The sequence below is a fragment of the Sarcophilus harrisii genome, chromosome 2 (assembly GCF_902635505.1).
Source record: "Sarcophilus harrisii chromosome 2, mSarHar1.11, whole genome shotgun sequence".
NCBI classification, from domain to species: Eukaryota; Metazoa; Chordata; class Mammalia; order Dasyuromorphia; family Dasyuridae; genus Sarcophilus; species Sarcophilus harrisii.
The window spans coordinates 124,447,598-124,463,849 of NC_045427.1; the positions used below are offsets into that span (position 1 = coordinate 124,447,598).

Below are 16,252 nucleotides of genomic sequence, written 5' to 3' on the forward strand. Positions count from 1 at the left end.
GGTCATTAGGCAGGCAGTTTTCCATTCTGTCTGTTGTCTGCCAAGGCATGGGGGACACACTGAACATTCCATCAGCCCCCTTTATCCTGAAGTGATCTCTCTCTGAGCTAGCTTGGCTCTGTGTATGACCTTCCTCTCTTCCTGCATTGTCAAAGAAAGCCAGCTCAACAAGCATTTATCAAGCATCTGCTGCTTGTTTGTTGCTGGTCTGTCCCTCAGGATTTCACAGCCTAATAGGAGAAAGGCAACATTCAAACAATATATATACAGAATTAATTGGGGACAATCTCATTAAGAGGATCAGGAAAGGCTTCTTTACTGAAGGTGGGATTTTAGCTGAGACCCAAAGGAAACTGGGGACAGATAATGTGGGAGAAAATCTTAGGTATGGAAGACAAGGAGTGAAAAGATCCACAGCTAGAAGCTGGAATATCTTATGAGGGCAGCAGGGAGCCAATGGAGGTGGCTTATAGAGTACATAAGGTATAGGAAGGCTGGAAGGGTAGGAAGGGGTCAGGCTATAAAGGGCTTTAAAAAGCCCCAAAGAGGATTTTTTCTGTTTGGTCCTAGAGGTAACAAAAAGCCACTGACATTTACTAAAAGGAGGTGAGGAGGGGATGACATAGTCAGATCTGTACTTCAGAAGACCAGTTTGACAACAGAATGGTCGATGAACTCTGGACTGAGGAGAAACTTGAAGTAGGGAGACCCACCAACAGGCTAATGCAATAGTCCAGGTAATGAGGGTTTGCACCAGGAAAATACAGAGGAGAGAAGGAGGTATATAATAAGGATGTCACTAAGGTAGAAGCAACCAAGTGTAAAGCCTTGGATTCCAAAAATCAAGACCACTAATACCGGCTGCAAAATGACAGCTTATCTCCTTTAAAAGATTTAAACTTACCATTTAAGGATTTTAAAATTTACCATTAGCTACTCTCCTTGGTGGCCCACACATGCCTTTTCAGCTTTCTTTTATGTATGGTCTTATCCCATTAGATTGTAAAGGTCCTTGAGAGCAGGGATTATCTTTTATTTTTATTATTTTTATCTCCAGCACTTAGCACAGTGCCTGGCACCTAGTAGTTTCTTAATAAATATTTATTGACTAACGACTCTTGGTCTGTGCTATTAAAAACAAATTCAGAAACCTTAACGATACATTCTTTCTCTGTTTGTAAACTCATCAGTTCTCATGGATCTAATTTTTATATCTACGCAGATCACTCACAGATTTTTATTTCTAGCTCCAGTCTCCCTTTAAATCTGCAGTCCTGATTGCTTATTGGACTTTCCAGTCTCTCTTCAAACCTGAAGTTCTGATTGCTTATTGGACCTTTCAAACTAGAATTCTCAGAGATATCTCAGACTTAGCATGTCCAGTACTGAACCCATTACCTTTGTTTCCATCATTCCCTTCCCCTGTTTCTAACAAAGATACTACTATCTTTCTATTCTCTCAGGTTCATAACTGTTGTATTCATCATCCTTAAGTCTCTTTAATCTCAAATATCCAAACAATTGCCAAATTCTGTTATTTCTACCTCTGGAGCATCTCTCAAATTAGATTTATTCTCTGTCCTCCCATAGTTACAACCTTAGTCCCTCATCACTTCTCTAGGTGAATTGGAGCAATCTCCTAATTGGTCTTTCTGCCTTTTCTCTCACCATACCAGCCAAACCTTTACACTATCTCATTGTCTTGTGGAAATCTAATTATCTTACAAGACTGAATCAGCCTTGATATTCCCATCTCCTCAATACCCTCTGAACAGATCCTCTGACTGGAAGGCAGAGCAATGAGCTCCCAAGCTCCATCTAAGGAGAGGCCACAGCATAGTCTTCTTCCTATTTCCCACCAGCTGTACTACTTTTGCACTTCTTTGAGCTTTTTCACTTTTGCCCCTTAGTTGAACCTTGAAGATAGGAACTATTTTTATTTATATCTGTATCCCAGTATGTAGCAGAGTGCCTTGCGCATAGGAGGAGCTTATTAAATATTTATTGATTGATTTTTCCTTAAGCACAGATCTTACTGTATTGTTCCCCCACTTAATGAACTCAAATGGGTTTCTTAATTGTCTCTAGGTTAATTGAGTTTTGAAAGATCTTCACAATCTAGTCTCAATATATCTCTCTAGGCTCATTTGAATATGACTTCCTATGCAGTCAAACTGGCCTTTCCTCCCATCCCTGGAAAACACAGTCTCTTCACTGCTACTTCATAGAATCTTTCTCTTCCTTCAACATGCAGCTCAAACACCACATGCTGCATGAAGCTTTTGCTGATCCCTCAAAATGCTAGTGTCCTCCATGCAAACTACCTTAAATTTAACTATAATTACTTTATTTTTAATATTTATTTTATTTTTATTTTACTTGTATTTGCTTATGTATTTGTCTTGCCATTAGAATGTAAATTCCTTGTGAGTAAGGATTGTCTCATTCTTTTTTATCTATATTCTCTAATACTTGGCCCAGTGTCTGGTACATAGTAGACATTTAGCAAATGCTTGTTGATTAACATATTAAGGAGGGAATTTCTTGTTCAAATGCATTTAGGACTAGCTGTCTTCTCTGTTCCCTTCCAATTTAGAAATGCTGCCATTTTGTGAATAATAGTTTACGTTCATGTAATGCTTTGCTCACAAAACCTCTGAGGCAGGGAGTTCTATCATCTTGTCTTCACAGGTAAAGAAACTGAGTTTTAGAGAACTTAAATGACCTGTCATCCAGCTAGTAAAACTTGAGGTTTTTGAACCTAGGTCTCCTGATTCCTGGAGCAGTGTTTTTCCTACTATAATACTTGGTCTTTCTGCCTTCTACTATAAGCATTTATGTAATGCATCTCATCTCCAGGGATTACCATGATGCCTGGCACATAGTAGGCACTTAATAAGTGCTTGTTGTGGTTGATATGACCATCCTCCCAGACTTTATGCTCTATGAAATGATCATGATGGTGGGCAAATCATTTAATCTCACCTGTACATTAGGAGAAATTTTTGTGTCACCTCTTTTGAAAGGTCATTTTCAGACAGTATTTTATCAATGATAAAGTACTAAATAATTGTGAACGGTCTTTATTCCTCTCAGTGCCTAGTACTGTGCCTTCTGCTTATAGTAAATGCTTAACAAATATTTATCAAATGAACGAATGAATCAAAACTTCCTGGTTGTTTTGACTGGGGTAGAGGGTAGAAGGCACAGGGAGCAAAAGGGGAGAGTGATAAAGAAAATAGAAATGAACCCAAATGAATCGTGAGGAGGGAGTGGGGACACTGTTTCCAAAGAGGATATAAACTGTACCCACAGTGACAGCCGCCAGTAACAGGTGCTAGGGCAGAGAGAATAGTAGCTGAGTGAGCTCAGGGCAGCTGGTACCTCTTCCCCCACCCTCCACCCCCTCTCCTTTACTTCCCTCTAGAACATGAGGAGAGAGGAGAAGGAAAAGGAGGGGGAATTGGAGACATGGAGAACGAACAGTCTGTCCATCCTTCTTGCCAGGAAAGGGGCTGTGTACTGCTGTCTACTTTGAGAGGAGTTTTTTTGGTCCTGCTTAGTAGTGCCAAGCAGGTTCTTGCAGGTGTGGGAGCTGTCCCTTCAGCACTGTGCCCTTCCTTAGTTGTTGGGGATTGCATGGGTCTCCATCTGCCTCCAGGAAGGAGGAAGAGGCTTTCACAAAGGGAGTGGCTTATTCACTGTGGATTTATTTGAAGTTCTGGTCACTATCCACAAGAGCCAGGGTCTGAATGCCCCAAGTACCTTTCTCTTTTCTTCCATGACTCATTTATAGTGCTCCTAAAAGCTGAAAACTTTAAGATTTCTGTCCCTGGAGTCTCATATAAACTCAGAAAACAGGATATCCCTCAGCAGATATTAGATCCAATTCTCTGCCTTAATCTGTGACCTTTCTGAACAAATTTCCTGGATTGTATACAACCTGGAGATTGCAAAATAATTTGTTCCCTTTCCTTTCACCTAATATTTTATATTTATGTCACCCAGGAATTATGGAAGAAGAAGAATGCTGAAAACTCTTGGATGTGTCAGGAGCAAACTGGAAAGAGCAAAGTCTGTGATCCTAGGCAGATCTCTTAATATTTTTATCTGTAGAAATAAAGAGCTTAGACTGATCTCTAAAATTCCTTTCAACTGTGATAGTTTTTATTCCTACTTAAATTAGGATAGGATAGATAACCTCTTAAGGCCTTCTAACTTTGAGATTCTGTGACTAGGAGACAAGGAAAGATCACTTGAATTAAAGTCAGTTAGGCAATAAAGATTTATTAAGTCCCTACTATGTGCTAGGCATTGTGTTAAAACTATGAGGAAACGATGAAAGACAGTATCTGCTCTGAAAGGAGTTCACAATCTATTGAAGATTTTCAAAGTGAGAGGACTTGGGTTTGTGTTGTGTTATCTCAGCATCTCAGGGACAGGCTGGGTACTTGCAACCTTTCAATGTTCCCAGAGTGATCTGATCCAAAGCAAAATCTTCTTGATGCCCAATCATTATTCCACCTCCAATATGAGCTTTTCAAGTTTTTTGACCTGGGTTTGGGTTAAGAATATAAAAGAGTAAAATGGCTGCTGGACTCCATCCCTATCAACACACTAAAAAACTCTGTTGATCAGATTGACAGAATTGTAGGCTCCTATTTGTTTTGGGATTCCTGGCTAGTTATTCTTCTGCATTCTGGGCTAAATATTAGAAGTGAGACCCTGAGTTAAGGCTGGAATTTGATCCACACTGCTGCTATTTGCTGCTGCCTTTTGAACTTCCTTCTTTCTCAGGAAGCTACCCAGAACCTCCCCATACAAGAACACCACTCCTCTATGAAGGTTCCCTTCTTACTCTATCTTGAATCTATGGGTATAGGATAATGAAGCTACCAGTTCTCATTTGTCCCAATACCTCTGTATGGGGCTATTTCTGTTAATACCCTGCTATGACTGTGGGATCTCTTCTTGCTCTTGTGCCCAGCCTCTCCCTGAGAGCTGGAGAACTCTGTATGTCATGTGCTCTTGGTCTGACCTCCCTCTCTAGTGTGCAAAACTTCCTGCATGTCCCCCAATGCTATGTTGGGCTGGACAAATGACTCACTGTGTCTTTTTCTGGATTTTCCCATCAGGATTCTATACTGGTATTTTCTAGATTTATTTGGAGGAATTTTGTGGAGGGATTCACCACAGTACTTCCTTTTTTTTTTATCTGCTGAGGCAAATTGGGATTAAGTGACTTGTCCAGGGTCACACAGCTAGGAAGTGTTAAGTGCCTGAGGTCCTCCTGACTTCAAGGCTGGTGCTTTATCCACTGCACCACCTCACTACCCCTACTACACTGCTTCCTAATACTTTGCCATCTTGGTTCCTCCTTCCTGTCTCCCATAGTTGGAATGTTGTCTGTCTTCATCTTTGCCTACTGGCTTCCCTAGCTTCCTTCAATTTCCAGCTAATATTTCACCTTCTATAGGAAGCCTTTCCTAACTCCTTAATTCTAGTGCCTCTCTATGCTAATTATTTCTAATTTATCCTGTGTATAGCTTATTTATACTTAATAGTTTACATATTGTCTCCCTGTTAGACTAGGAACTCCCTGAGAGCAAGAATTATGCCTTTCTCTGTATCACTTAGCACAAATGCTTGGCATATAACAAATGTTTAATAAATGTTTACTGACTGACTAAGCTTACTTCTTTTTCTCATTTATAAAAGGAGGTGGTTTTAGATGATTTCTAAGGTCCATTCTATGCCCACACTAATTAGCTGTGTGACAAGAGTCAGGCACCTATTAGTGCCTCTTTTTCCTTATTTGTCAATGGGGGTTTGTAAACGAAGGCACATCTAATTGCCAAAGGATCCTGTTAGCTAACAACCTGTTGGATAAAAGACCATTATATTCCCTGACCCTAGCCACCTTTTTTGGCTTCTCCTCCCCAAAATTATGCTCTGTCTTTGATTGGCCAGCCATCAAAGCGACTGAGGAAGACAATGCTGAGAAAGGGAGACTGTCATGTGGGAATGGAGAGGAGGTTTGGGGCTGGGAAAGAGTGGGAAAGAAAAAAGAAATCTAGAGAATTCATGAGAGAGTCTGACATTTTTAGGAGAAAGGAAGATAATATCCTTGCCTTGGAGAGTTCTGCAAGGTCTTATGAAAGGTGGAGTTATGATGTCTCCTCCCTCCACCTTCTTCTTTCAGGGACCTGAAGAACAATCTCATCAGTACAGTGCACCCTGGTGCCTTCCTGGGACTGGGAGAGTTGAAGCGCTTGTGAGTATCAATAACTTATCTGTCTCCTCTTCCTTCCCCTTCTCATTCCAGATACTCAACACTCTTACTATAGTACATAAAGGTATCTCAAGCCCATTTTTGGCACCCTTCCCTATCCTCAATCCTTTTCTACTCAGCCCACCCTTTGTTTCTATAAGTGGACAAACACTACACTTGGAGTTAAGAAGGTCTGACTTTAAATTCTGCCTCTGACATTTACTGACTATGGATAAGTCTGTAACTTTACCCTCAGTTTCCTCATCCATACCACAAAATAATATTACCTACCTCAGAAGGTAATTCAGAAAAGATAACATATATTTTGTGAAACCTTAAAACATCATATGCATATGGATTAATATTATTTTCCCGTGATCCTTACCCTCATCCTAACCCATCTATAAGTTGATAAATCCCCCTAAGGCTGTATCTATTTCTCTAGAGATCTCTCCAACAACCGAATTGGCTGTCTTTCTTCTGGAGCTTTCCAGGGCCTTAACAACCTGAACCGCTTGTGAGTATGAAAAGGCTAGAAGAGGGAGAGGGGGAAAAGGGCAAAATGGAGAAGACAATGTAAGAAATAGTGGGACCGGAAAAAAAAAAAAGCAGACTTCCAATAAGTTAAATTTCTTGCTTCTGAACCACCATGATTCTTTGGAGTCTCACATACTTCTCAACTCCTCTCCCTAAGCAAAAAGTTTTTTAACCCGAGGTCCCTGAAAATTGTTTTTAAATATTATGATAACTATATTTCAGTGTTTCTTTTATTATCCTATGTAGTTTATTTTATACATATAAAAACATTCCAAGAAGTCAAAAAGCTTCACCAGACTACCAAAAGGGTCCATGGCACAAAAAAGGATGAGAATCCCTTGACCTAGCAAGATCTCACAACCTACCCTTATTGTTCTCCCCTCATAGAAACATGTCTGGGAACATCTTCTCTAGCCTATCAGCTGGGGTGTTCGATGAGCTTCCAGCCTTGAAAGTTGTGTGAGTATCTTCTCCCAACCCAATTGACTTCCAAGAGAACTCCTTTCTTCTCTTCTTTGTCCAGAAAGTGAAGATTCATTGACATTATTAGACTAGAACAAATGTGGACATCAGGATCATCCAAGAAAGTAGACAGAAGGGAGATAGGCAACTTTGTAGGATGACTTAGGGAGTATCAATCAGGTCCGTCCCCAAAGCATCCCCACCTCTACCTGCCATACCACCCAAAGCATGATATCCTTAGAGATTCATTTCTTCAAGTCCCAAAAGATTCCTTATTAAATTATGGATCCCCCTGAGACACAGCAGTGGTACCTGAAGCTATTATCCTATTACATCATAAGGAATTAATTGAGAAGTAGCTGAGAAATAAGATTCTTGGAAATGTTCAAGATGACATGCACGTGGCTTTCGACAGTGAATGATGACAGCAGGTTTCCGGGGCAGGAGATATGAGCTAAAAGGAATAATGAGAAGGCTCCAGAGATAAGCTCTACCAAGAGATACAGACTGAATTGATTTCACTGGTATAGGGGTCCTCAAACTTTTTAAATAGGGGGCCAGTTCACTGTCCCTCAGACTGTGCTAGGGCTGGACTATAGTAAAAACAAAAACTTTGTTATGTGGACCTTTAAATAAAGAAACTTCATAGCCCTGGGTGAGGGGGATAATCATCCTCAGCTGCTGCATCTGGCCCACGGGCCGTAGTTTGAGGACCCCTGGTAGAGTTTCCAGTGAATTCATTCCCTCTCTCAATGTATATAGGCATCTTCTCTGCAATTTATACTTTTATAGAAGTTAAGCAACTTGCTTGATATTGTATAACTGGTATACCTCTGAGACAGGGCTTGAACCCTGAGTCTTTCTGACTCTGAGGTCACTATCTACTTATTGTACCATGATGCCTCTTATGAATTCTATCTAGTTTGCAGTTTTCTTGGGCTGACCTGATGAACACACAGACTTTTTTGGTAGACTTATCTTCCTTGATCCCCAGTCTTTTCCAGCCCCATAGCTTTTCCTTTGGAGGGTGTAATGGGCTGAGGCTTGAGATGATGCACTGAGGTCCCAAGTACGTGAGGCTAAATAGTAATTGGGCTATACTCTATTAATATACATGATTGGATAAAGAATGGTCCCTGCCCACTCTCTGTGCAAGTCCTGATGTGTTGTATAGGAAATGACGATTTTGGTGGCTGGAGGCAGAGAGGGCGAGAGGAAGAGAAGCTGGGAGAGGTTGGCCGGGGTTCCATACTCCTAGCTGCTGGTCATGTGGCTGCTGGTCTAGCTAGCTTCTTGACTCAGCTGCACACATTGCTATTGCCCATTCTCTTCCACCTCCGATCTTTCTTCACTGAGAATAAAGACTGATGATTTTCCCCTAACCTGAATTCTTGACTCCGGCTGATTTTAAAATATGCTGTCTTCACAGGAGGGGGATAATTACTTGCATCACTCTTCCCTTCCTCTAGCCAAAGGACCACCCACTCACTATCCCCATGAGCTAGTCACTCATTTGTCATTGTTGACTATCGTCTCAAGTTCATCTTTCTCCACCCTTATCCCATGGTTTCCTTCTTCATTTCTCACAACCCTAGGGACTTTGGCACAGAATTCCTGACCTGTGACTGCCACCTCCGCTGGGTACTGCCATGGGCCCGTAACCATTCTGTACAACTGTTTGAGCGGACACTCTGTGCCTATCCCAGCTCCCTCCATGCCCAGGCCCTTCGAAGTCTCCAAGATACCCAGCTCCACTGTGGTAAGAAACTCCTTACCTTTCTTGACTTGCCAGAGAAATCTGTTCTCCAGCCCCATCTAAACTCCTAAGATGCCTCAGTTTCAATTTTCTAAGACTCCTCTAAAAATTTAAGAATTTCCTCTCACTCCTAAGTTGTCTATAGGCCATCCAGCCTAGAATGACAACTTCAAGGGCCAGGATAGCTCCTAAATGTTCTACTTTCCATTAATGACCCATTATGGAGCTGTTATTCATTAATTAATTTATGTCCTTTTTGAAGCTTTTGGGGGAAGGCCTGTTAGCTTATTGACAATCCACTATGTATAGGACCACTTTTTTTTTTTAATTTTATTAAATGATTATTATGTTGAGCATTTTAGTAAATGCTGAGGACACAAAGATAAGCAAAACTCTATAGGACCACTTCTTTACATCAATTACAAAACTACCTTTTTTTGAGATTCAAAGGGTGCCCCCTTATTTCAAAATTCTGGAATATGGTGACCAGATTTCCACCCAGTCTCTACCTTTTATATTTTTATAGACATAAGCCATAACCTTTTTCAACCCTTTCTAGACTGAAGAGTCCTTTATGCAACTTGAAACATCTAACACTCCCCTTGCTGAATACAGGAGATATGCCTAAGAATCTAGAGCTAGAACTGGAAGGGACCTCAATAGCCAGCTAGCCCAAACCACTCACTTCCCAGTTAAGGTGACTGAGCCATCACCCACACAGCATTTAGATGTCAGAGGTGAGGTTTGAACTTTGATCCTTTGACTTTAGAGCCAATGCTCTTTCTACCATATTTTCCTTTGCTCTGGATGTCTCCAGCTGTCCCCATTCTCCCACAATCCCTGCCTTTTACTTTTTTTTTTATTTATACAAATAGTTATTTATATATCAAAGTCAGGAAGATCTGAGTTCAGACCCAGCCTCAAACACTTAGTAGCTGTGTCATAAAGGTATTACAAGTCATTTGATCTCTGTCTGCCTCAGTTTCCCCCACTGTAAAATAGAGATAATCATAGCACCTACCTCCCAAAGTCAATATCAGGATCAAATGAAATAATATTTGCAAAGTGCTCAGCCGAATGCCTGGCACAGAGTAAGTGCTATATACAGGCTAGGTATTATCACTGTCATTATTTTTTCTCCCAAATTAGAATGTAATGTATTGGACTACCTGCCATCTAAGGGAGGAGGTGGGGGAAAGGAAGGGAAAATTTGGAACAGAAGGTTTTGCAAGAGTCAGTGTTGAAAAATTACCGATGCATATGTTTTGTAAATAAAAAGCTAAAATAAAATTAAAAAAAAAAAAAAGCTTTCCTTGACAATTAAAAAAACCCAACCAATTAGAATGTAGGCTTTTTGAGCACAGGAGTATTGTTTTTGTTTCTTTTTTTTGTATCTGTGGCACTTAACATGGTGCCTGGCAGATACTAAGCCTTTAGAATTGCTCCCATTGTTTTTTACCCCATTTTCTCTCCTCTTTCCTGCTCAGTAGATTATGGGACACAGGGCAAGGAGTCAAGTCCAAGCCTCCACTGAGTCCCCTTGTGTCTGAGGCCTCCTTTGCCCTCCTGCCCCATCCTCTGCCCATGGTCCTCACGGTGATTCTGCTCCCCCCACACAGAGGGTGCCCTGGAGCTGCACACTCACCACCTGATCCCCTCGCTGCGCCAGGTGGTGTTCCAAGGTGATCGGCTTCCCTTCCAGTGTACCGCCAGTTACCTGGGCACTAGTACCCGCATCCGCTGGTACCATAACCGGGTACCTGTGGAGGGGGATGAGGAAGCAGGCGTTATCCTAGAGGAGAGCCTGGTCCACGACTGTACCTTCATCACCAGGTAGGAGCATTGCCTCCCTTTTCAAGGTGGGGGTTAAGAAAGGGAAGTGCTCGCCAATATTTCCCAAAGAGCTCAGAGTGTGAAGAACAGGGGGAGGTAAGGAAAGGACCATGTCTAGAAGACCAAGAAGAACTTAAGCTCCTCTGTAGGGAAGGTTCTGGGAGAGCCCACAACTTGGGGAATGAGTGACTGTCATAAAGGATAAAAAAGACATAATACTAGTGAGAGTCCCAGAGTTGTAAAGAAGACCCCCTACCCAAATGAAGAAAAGCCATTGGAGGTTTTTTCTCACTGGAGAGCCTAACCACAAATTCCTGTGTCCCCCAGCGAATTAATTCTGTCTCACATTCATGTGTGGGCATCTGGTGAATGGGAGTGCTCTGTCTCTACTGCCCAAGGCAACGCCAGCAAGAAGGTGGAGATCGTTGTGTTGGAGACTTCAGCCTCCTACTGCCCCGCCGAGAGAGTCGCCAACAACCGGGGAGACTTCAGGTTTGAGGACTGGGATGGAGAGGGTTACCCCCAAAATGTGCACATACCTCCAATATATTCAGCAAAGACCTTTATTGCTCATTTTCTACCATAGACTCCAAGAGGGAATTTGAGTGTGGCGTCATACCTCCAAACTACGCCTACCAGGTTTCCAATCTTCCCCTCAACACTTACAATTTTTATGGATAAATGGCGTCTTTTTTCATCAGCCCCATAATTAGTATTTACTTACCATTTTGCATGCAAAACATATCTAAATTGCAATGGAAAAAGTTTTAGGTTTTAACTCAAAGAATCCCAGTTTGAACAATGACTTTAATAGATACTAACTAAATGCTCTTGGGTAAGTGACCTCCAGTTATTGAGTGTCACTTTCCTTCTATAAAAAATTAAGAAGAGACTAGATGAACTTAAGTTTCCTTTGAACTCAAGATCCTATAATTCTATAGAAAAGGTTAGAGATTGTTCTAGGGCTATGAACAAATGAAAGAAATCTGAAATGCAATCTCATATCCCAAAAACTCAAGAATCACACAATGGCAGGGTTGGAGAAGAGGATCCAACCCATGCCTGAAAAAGTTCCCAGGACAACATACCCAACCAGTACCCAGTCTATACAGGAAGATCTACAACCCAATTCCCACTCCCATGGCAGACTATTCTACTTTTAACTAACTCTAATTTTGAGGAAGTTTTTCTTTGTATCAAATTTAAAGAGTTTTCATTTCATAACTTCTACTCACTGTTCCTAGCTCTGCTCTTTGAAACCAAAGAGAACAAACTTAATCCCTCTTCCACATAACATTCTTTCAGATCCTTAAAAACAACTATCATGACTTCCCTAAACCTTCTATTCTCTGAGCCAAACATCCCCATTTCCTTTAATCAATCCTCATGGAATGACCTTTACCATCTCTGGTTATGGTTCAGATTATCAATGCCCTTCCTAAAATACACCTACAAGCAAATACATAGCCGGAGTAGAGCATTATGGAATTAGTATTTCCTTATTTCTGTCTTAAATTCAACCCAAAATCAATGAATTAGCAAACATTTGTTAATCACTTACTATGTTCAGGTTCTGTACTAAGAGCTGGTAAATTCAGTTCCTTCTCCAGAAGCTTACTCACAATGGTTTATGAGGATTGAATTAGCTTTTATTTCTGCTGCCATCTCACGTTGTTAACTCATATTGAACTTGCAATCTACTAAAAACTTCCAACTCTTTTTTCAAACTGTTGTTTAAGTAGCCTCTGTCATTTTGTATTTAGGAAGTCAATTATTTGAACCCAAGTGTAAATATATATTTGTTCCTATTATATTCCATTTTCATCTAACTTATATAACAATCTGGACATAATCCACTTTCCTTTTTTCTGTATAAATGGTCAGGCCAAACTTTTGAGTGATCAGGAATCCCATGGGGAGTCAGAAGGGAACTCTTACCATCAAACAATTTCATGTAAAAATAAAAGTATCTGGAGAGTCTCAGTGCCTATTGGACATCTCCCTTCAAATTGGATTCTGCATTACATCTCCAAGAAATGAATTTGAGAAATGGAGATATGGAGGGCTTAAGCAGACTGTAACATATCATGAACAAGGAATTAGGACAGAAAAAATCAAGATGTCATCAAAGAAATGTACAAGAAAAAAATGGGCTAGTTCATGTAGTTCATTGAGGAAGAATGGACTGGACAATCTAAAGGCATCACTGAAATTCTTGAAGGAAGGGCATCCATTAAGTGCCTAGTGTTTGCCAGGCATTGTGCTACATGCTTTACAAATATTATCTCATTTGATCCCACAGCTACCTGGGAGGTAGGCAGATGCTGCTTATATGCTCATTTTACAGTTGAGGAAACTGAGGCAAGCAGAGGTTAAGTGATTTGCCTGGGATAACACAGCTAATAAAAGTGTAAGGCTGCATTTAAACTCAGTTCTTCTTGAGTCTAGATCAACGTTCTATCCACTGCACCACTTACCTGCCCTTGAGATGCTAAAGAGCTCAAGGAAGGCCCCTGGTACATTAAATGGACGCTCTACTGCCCATCTATGAGACACACAGGATGGGCAGGTGTGGTTGGACTAGCTTGAATACTCCCACTGATAAGAGCACAGACTTTCAGGACTCTTGTAGTGCTTTTCCTCTTAACAGATTCTAGACTATCAGCATCTTTTCCAAATCAAATTGTCATCCATTTTGTTAGCCATCATTGCTACCTCTGTATCATCTGCAAATCTGATAAGAATGCTAATTTGTGTCCAAGTCATTTTCTTTTTGGTCTAGACTGGTGGTTTCACTAATGTAGGGAAGTCCTAAGAAGGCTGCTCTTCTTACTAATGCTGATTAGCAACTGCTTTGTAATTAATATACCCTAGAGTACCCCTGATTCAGGGTCACTCACACAGCTGATAAATGAGCAGAGATGAGACTTGAACCTAGTTCTGATTCTACTTTTTATTTGTTCTTTTTCTAATTTTTTTTGGTTGCTGTTTTTTATCTCAATTCTTTGATCTGTTTTTTCTCTATTTTATGGATGTAAGAGTTGAAAAACATAAATTTTCCCCTTAAAAACTGTTTTGAATTCATCCCATAAATTTTGGCATGTTGTCTCATTGTTTTCATTCTCTTTAAATTACTTCTGTGAGGAGATCATTATATACTTCAACAACAATACTAGATGATGACTAGTTCTGATGGATCAGGCCATCCTCAGCAACAAGATCAACCAAATCATTTCTAATGGAGCAGTAATGAACTGAACCAGCTATACCCAGAAAAAGAACTCTGGGGGATGACTAAAAACCATTACATTGAATTCCCAATCCCTATATTTATGCACACCTGCATTTTTGATTTCCTTCACAAGCTAATTGTACAATAATTCAGAGTCTGATTCTTTTTGTACAGCAAAATAATGTTTTGGTCATGTATACTTATTATGTATCTAAGTTATATTTTAATATATTTAACATCTAAAAAAAAAAAAAAAAAAAAAAAAAATAAATTACTTCTGTGATTTGTTCTTTGACCCACTCATTCTTTAGGATTACATTATTTAGTTTCCAATTAATTTTTAATCTATTTTTCCACTGCCCTTTATTGAATATGATTTTATTGCATTATGATCTGAAATTTTAATTTCACATTTCTGTGTTTCTACATTTGATTGTAAGGTTTTTATGCCCTACTGCATGGTCAATTTTTGTGTAATTGTCATATACTACTGATAAAAAAGATATATTATTTTCTATCCCTATTCAGTTTTTTTCTAAAGGCCAATCATATCTAACTTTTCTAAAATTCTATTCACTTCTTTCTTTCTTGTTTATTTTGTGTTTAGATTTATCTAGTTGTAAGAGAAGAAAGTCTTCTGTATTCTTCCTCTTAACAGGTTCTAGATTGTCAACATCTTTTCCAAATCAGACTGTCATCCATTGTGTTAGCCATCATTGCTCCCTCTGTGACAACTGCAAATCTAATAAGGATGCCAATTTATGTCATTTTTTGGTCTCAACCTGGGGTTTCACTAATGTAGGGAAGTCCTAATAAGGCAAATCATTCTTACTCATTTAACTTCTCCTTTAAAAATTTGGATGCTGCAGTGGATAGAGCACCAGCCCTCAAACCAAGAGGACTTGAGTTCAAAACTAATTCAGACTCTTAACACTTCCTAGCTGTGTGACCCTGGGCAAGTCACTTAACCCCCCATTGCCTCAGGGGAAAAAAAAGATGCTTTACCCCTTGGTTCATCTATGTTTACTATTGCTATTACTTTATTTATTGTCTATGATACATTTTAGCAAGATTCAGTTTCCTTCCTTCTTTATCTCCTAATTTTATTTTCAATCCAGCAGATTGTGCTGTTTAAAAATCTAGTCCAACTCCCTCATTTTATAGATGAAGAAATAAAGTGAAATCTTTCCTGAGGTCACACAGGTATTAAATAGCAGAAGCCTGATTTAAACTGGGGTCCTCGGATGCCAATTCAATGATTTTTCCTATTCACCAAGGAACTAGGAGAATTCCAAAGAGCCACGAGCAAGGCGGGAGGAGGAGGGAGGGGAGAAATGTCTTTCCCTCCTTCATTTGGTGCTCTTTCCCCTTCTTTGTTCCTGGAGAAGCAGAATAGCCCTAAGGGGCAGGGAGGGAGTTTGAGGCTGAATAGAAGAAGGGGGGGGTCAGACCTGTGGCCCCTTGATCCCTGAGCCCCAACCCTCCCTCGCTCCCAGGTGGCCCCGAACGCTGGGAGGCATCACAGCCTATCAGTCCTGCCTTCAGTACCCCTTCACTTCCGTGCCCCTCAGCGGGGGCACTCCGGGCACCAGAGCCTCCCGACGCTGTGACCAAAGTGGGCGATGGGAGCCGGGGGACTATTCCCACTGCCTCTACACCAACGATATCACCCGTGTGCTCTATACCTTCGTGCTGGTAAGGTCATGACGTGGGAAGGAAGGGATCGGGATGACCAGGGACCATTATATTTTTCCCTAATACCCGGGGCAGGGGTGAGTGCGTTTCCAGTGTGAAAAGTCCGGAGGTAAAATAGCCCTTCAGAATAAGGGGAATGCTGGTGGAGAAACCCTGGAGGGTCGGGAACCGAGTCCGAAGGAAAGATCGGATGAGGGGGTCAGGGAACTAGCAGCAAGGAAAGGCAGGGGACAAGAAAGGGCCTTGGCAGCTCCCCACTCCCAGCTATTGATTCTTGCCAGCCCCCGAGCGCGTGGGAGTCACTTTTAGCCCCCCTGCTTCTCTCTCTCTGATAGTGCTAGTGATCCGCGGGCTGACCCCACGGGCTGAGAGCCTCAGGTCTCCATCAGCAACAGCTGGTGGAAGGGGCCCTGCTCCCCTTTCTCTGTGAGTCATGACCGGTCGGCCACAGCCTCCAGGGGAGGGG

General features: G+C 41.0%; 1 protein-coding gene across 1 annotated transcript in view; it reads left to right on the top strand.

Annotated features, from left to right (window-relative positions):
* The window catches only part of ADGRA2 (adhesion G protein-coupled receptor A2), a 61,245-nt gene that overhangs the window by 32,818 nt on the left and 12,175 nt on the right, over positions 1–16,252 (top strand). The window contains exons 3-9 of the mRNA XM_031950686.1: positions 6,203–6,274; positions 6,717–6,788; positions 7,196–7,267; positions 8,866–9,029; positions 10,646–10,859; positions 11,187–11,351; positions 15,588–15,786. Coding sequence (XP_031806546.1) covers positions 6,203–6,274; positions 6,717–6,788; positions 7,196–7,267; positions 8,866–9,029; positions 10,646–10,859; positions 11,187–11,351; positions 15,588–15,786 — 958 coding nt within the window. The remainder of the gene's footprint in view (positions 1–6,202; positions 6,275–6,716; positions 6,789–7,195; positions 7,268–8,865; positions 9,030–10,645; positions 10,860–11,186; positions 11,352–15,587; positions 15,787–16,252) is intronic.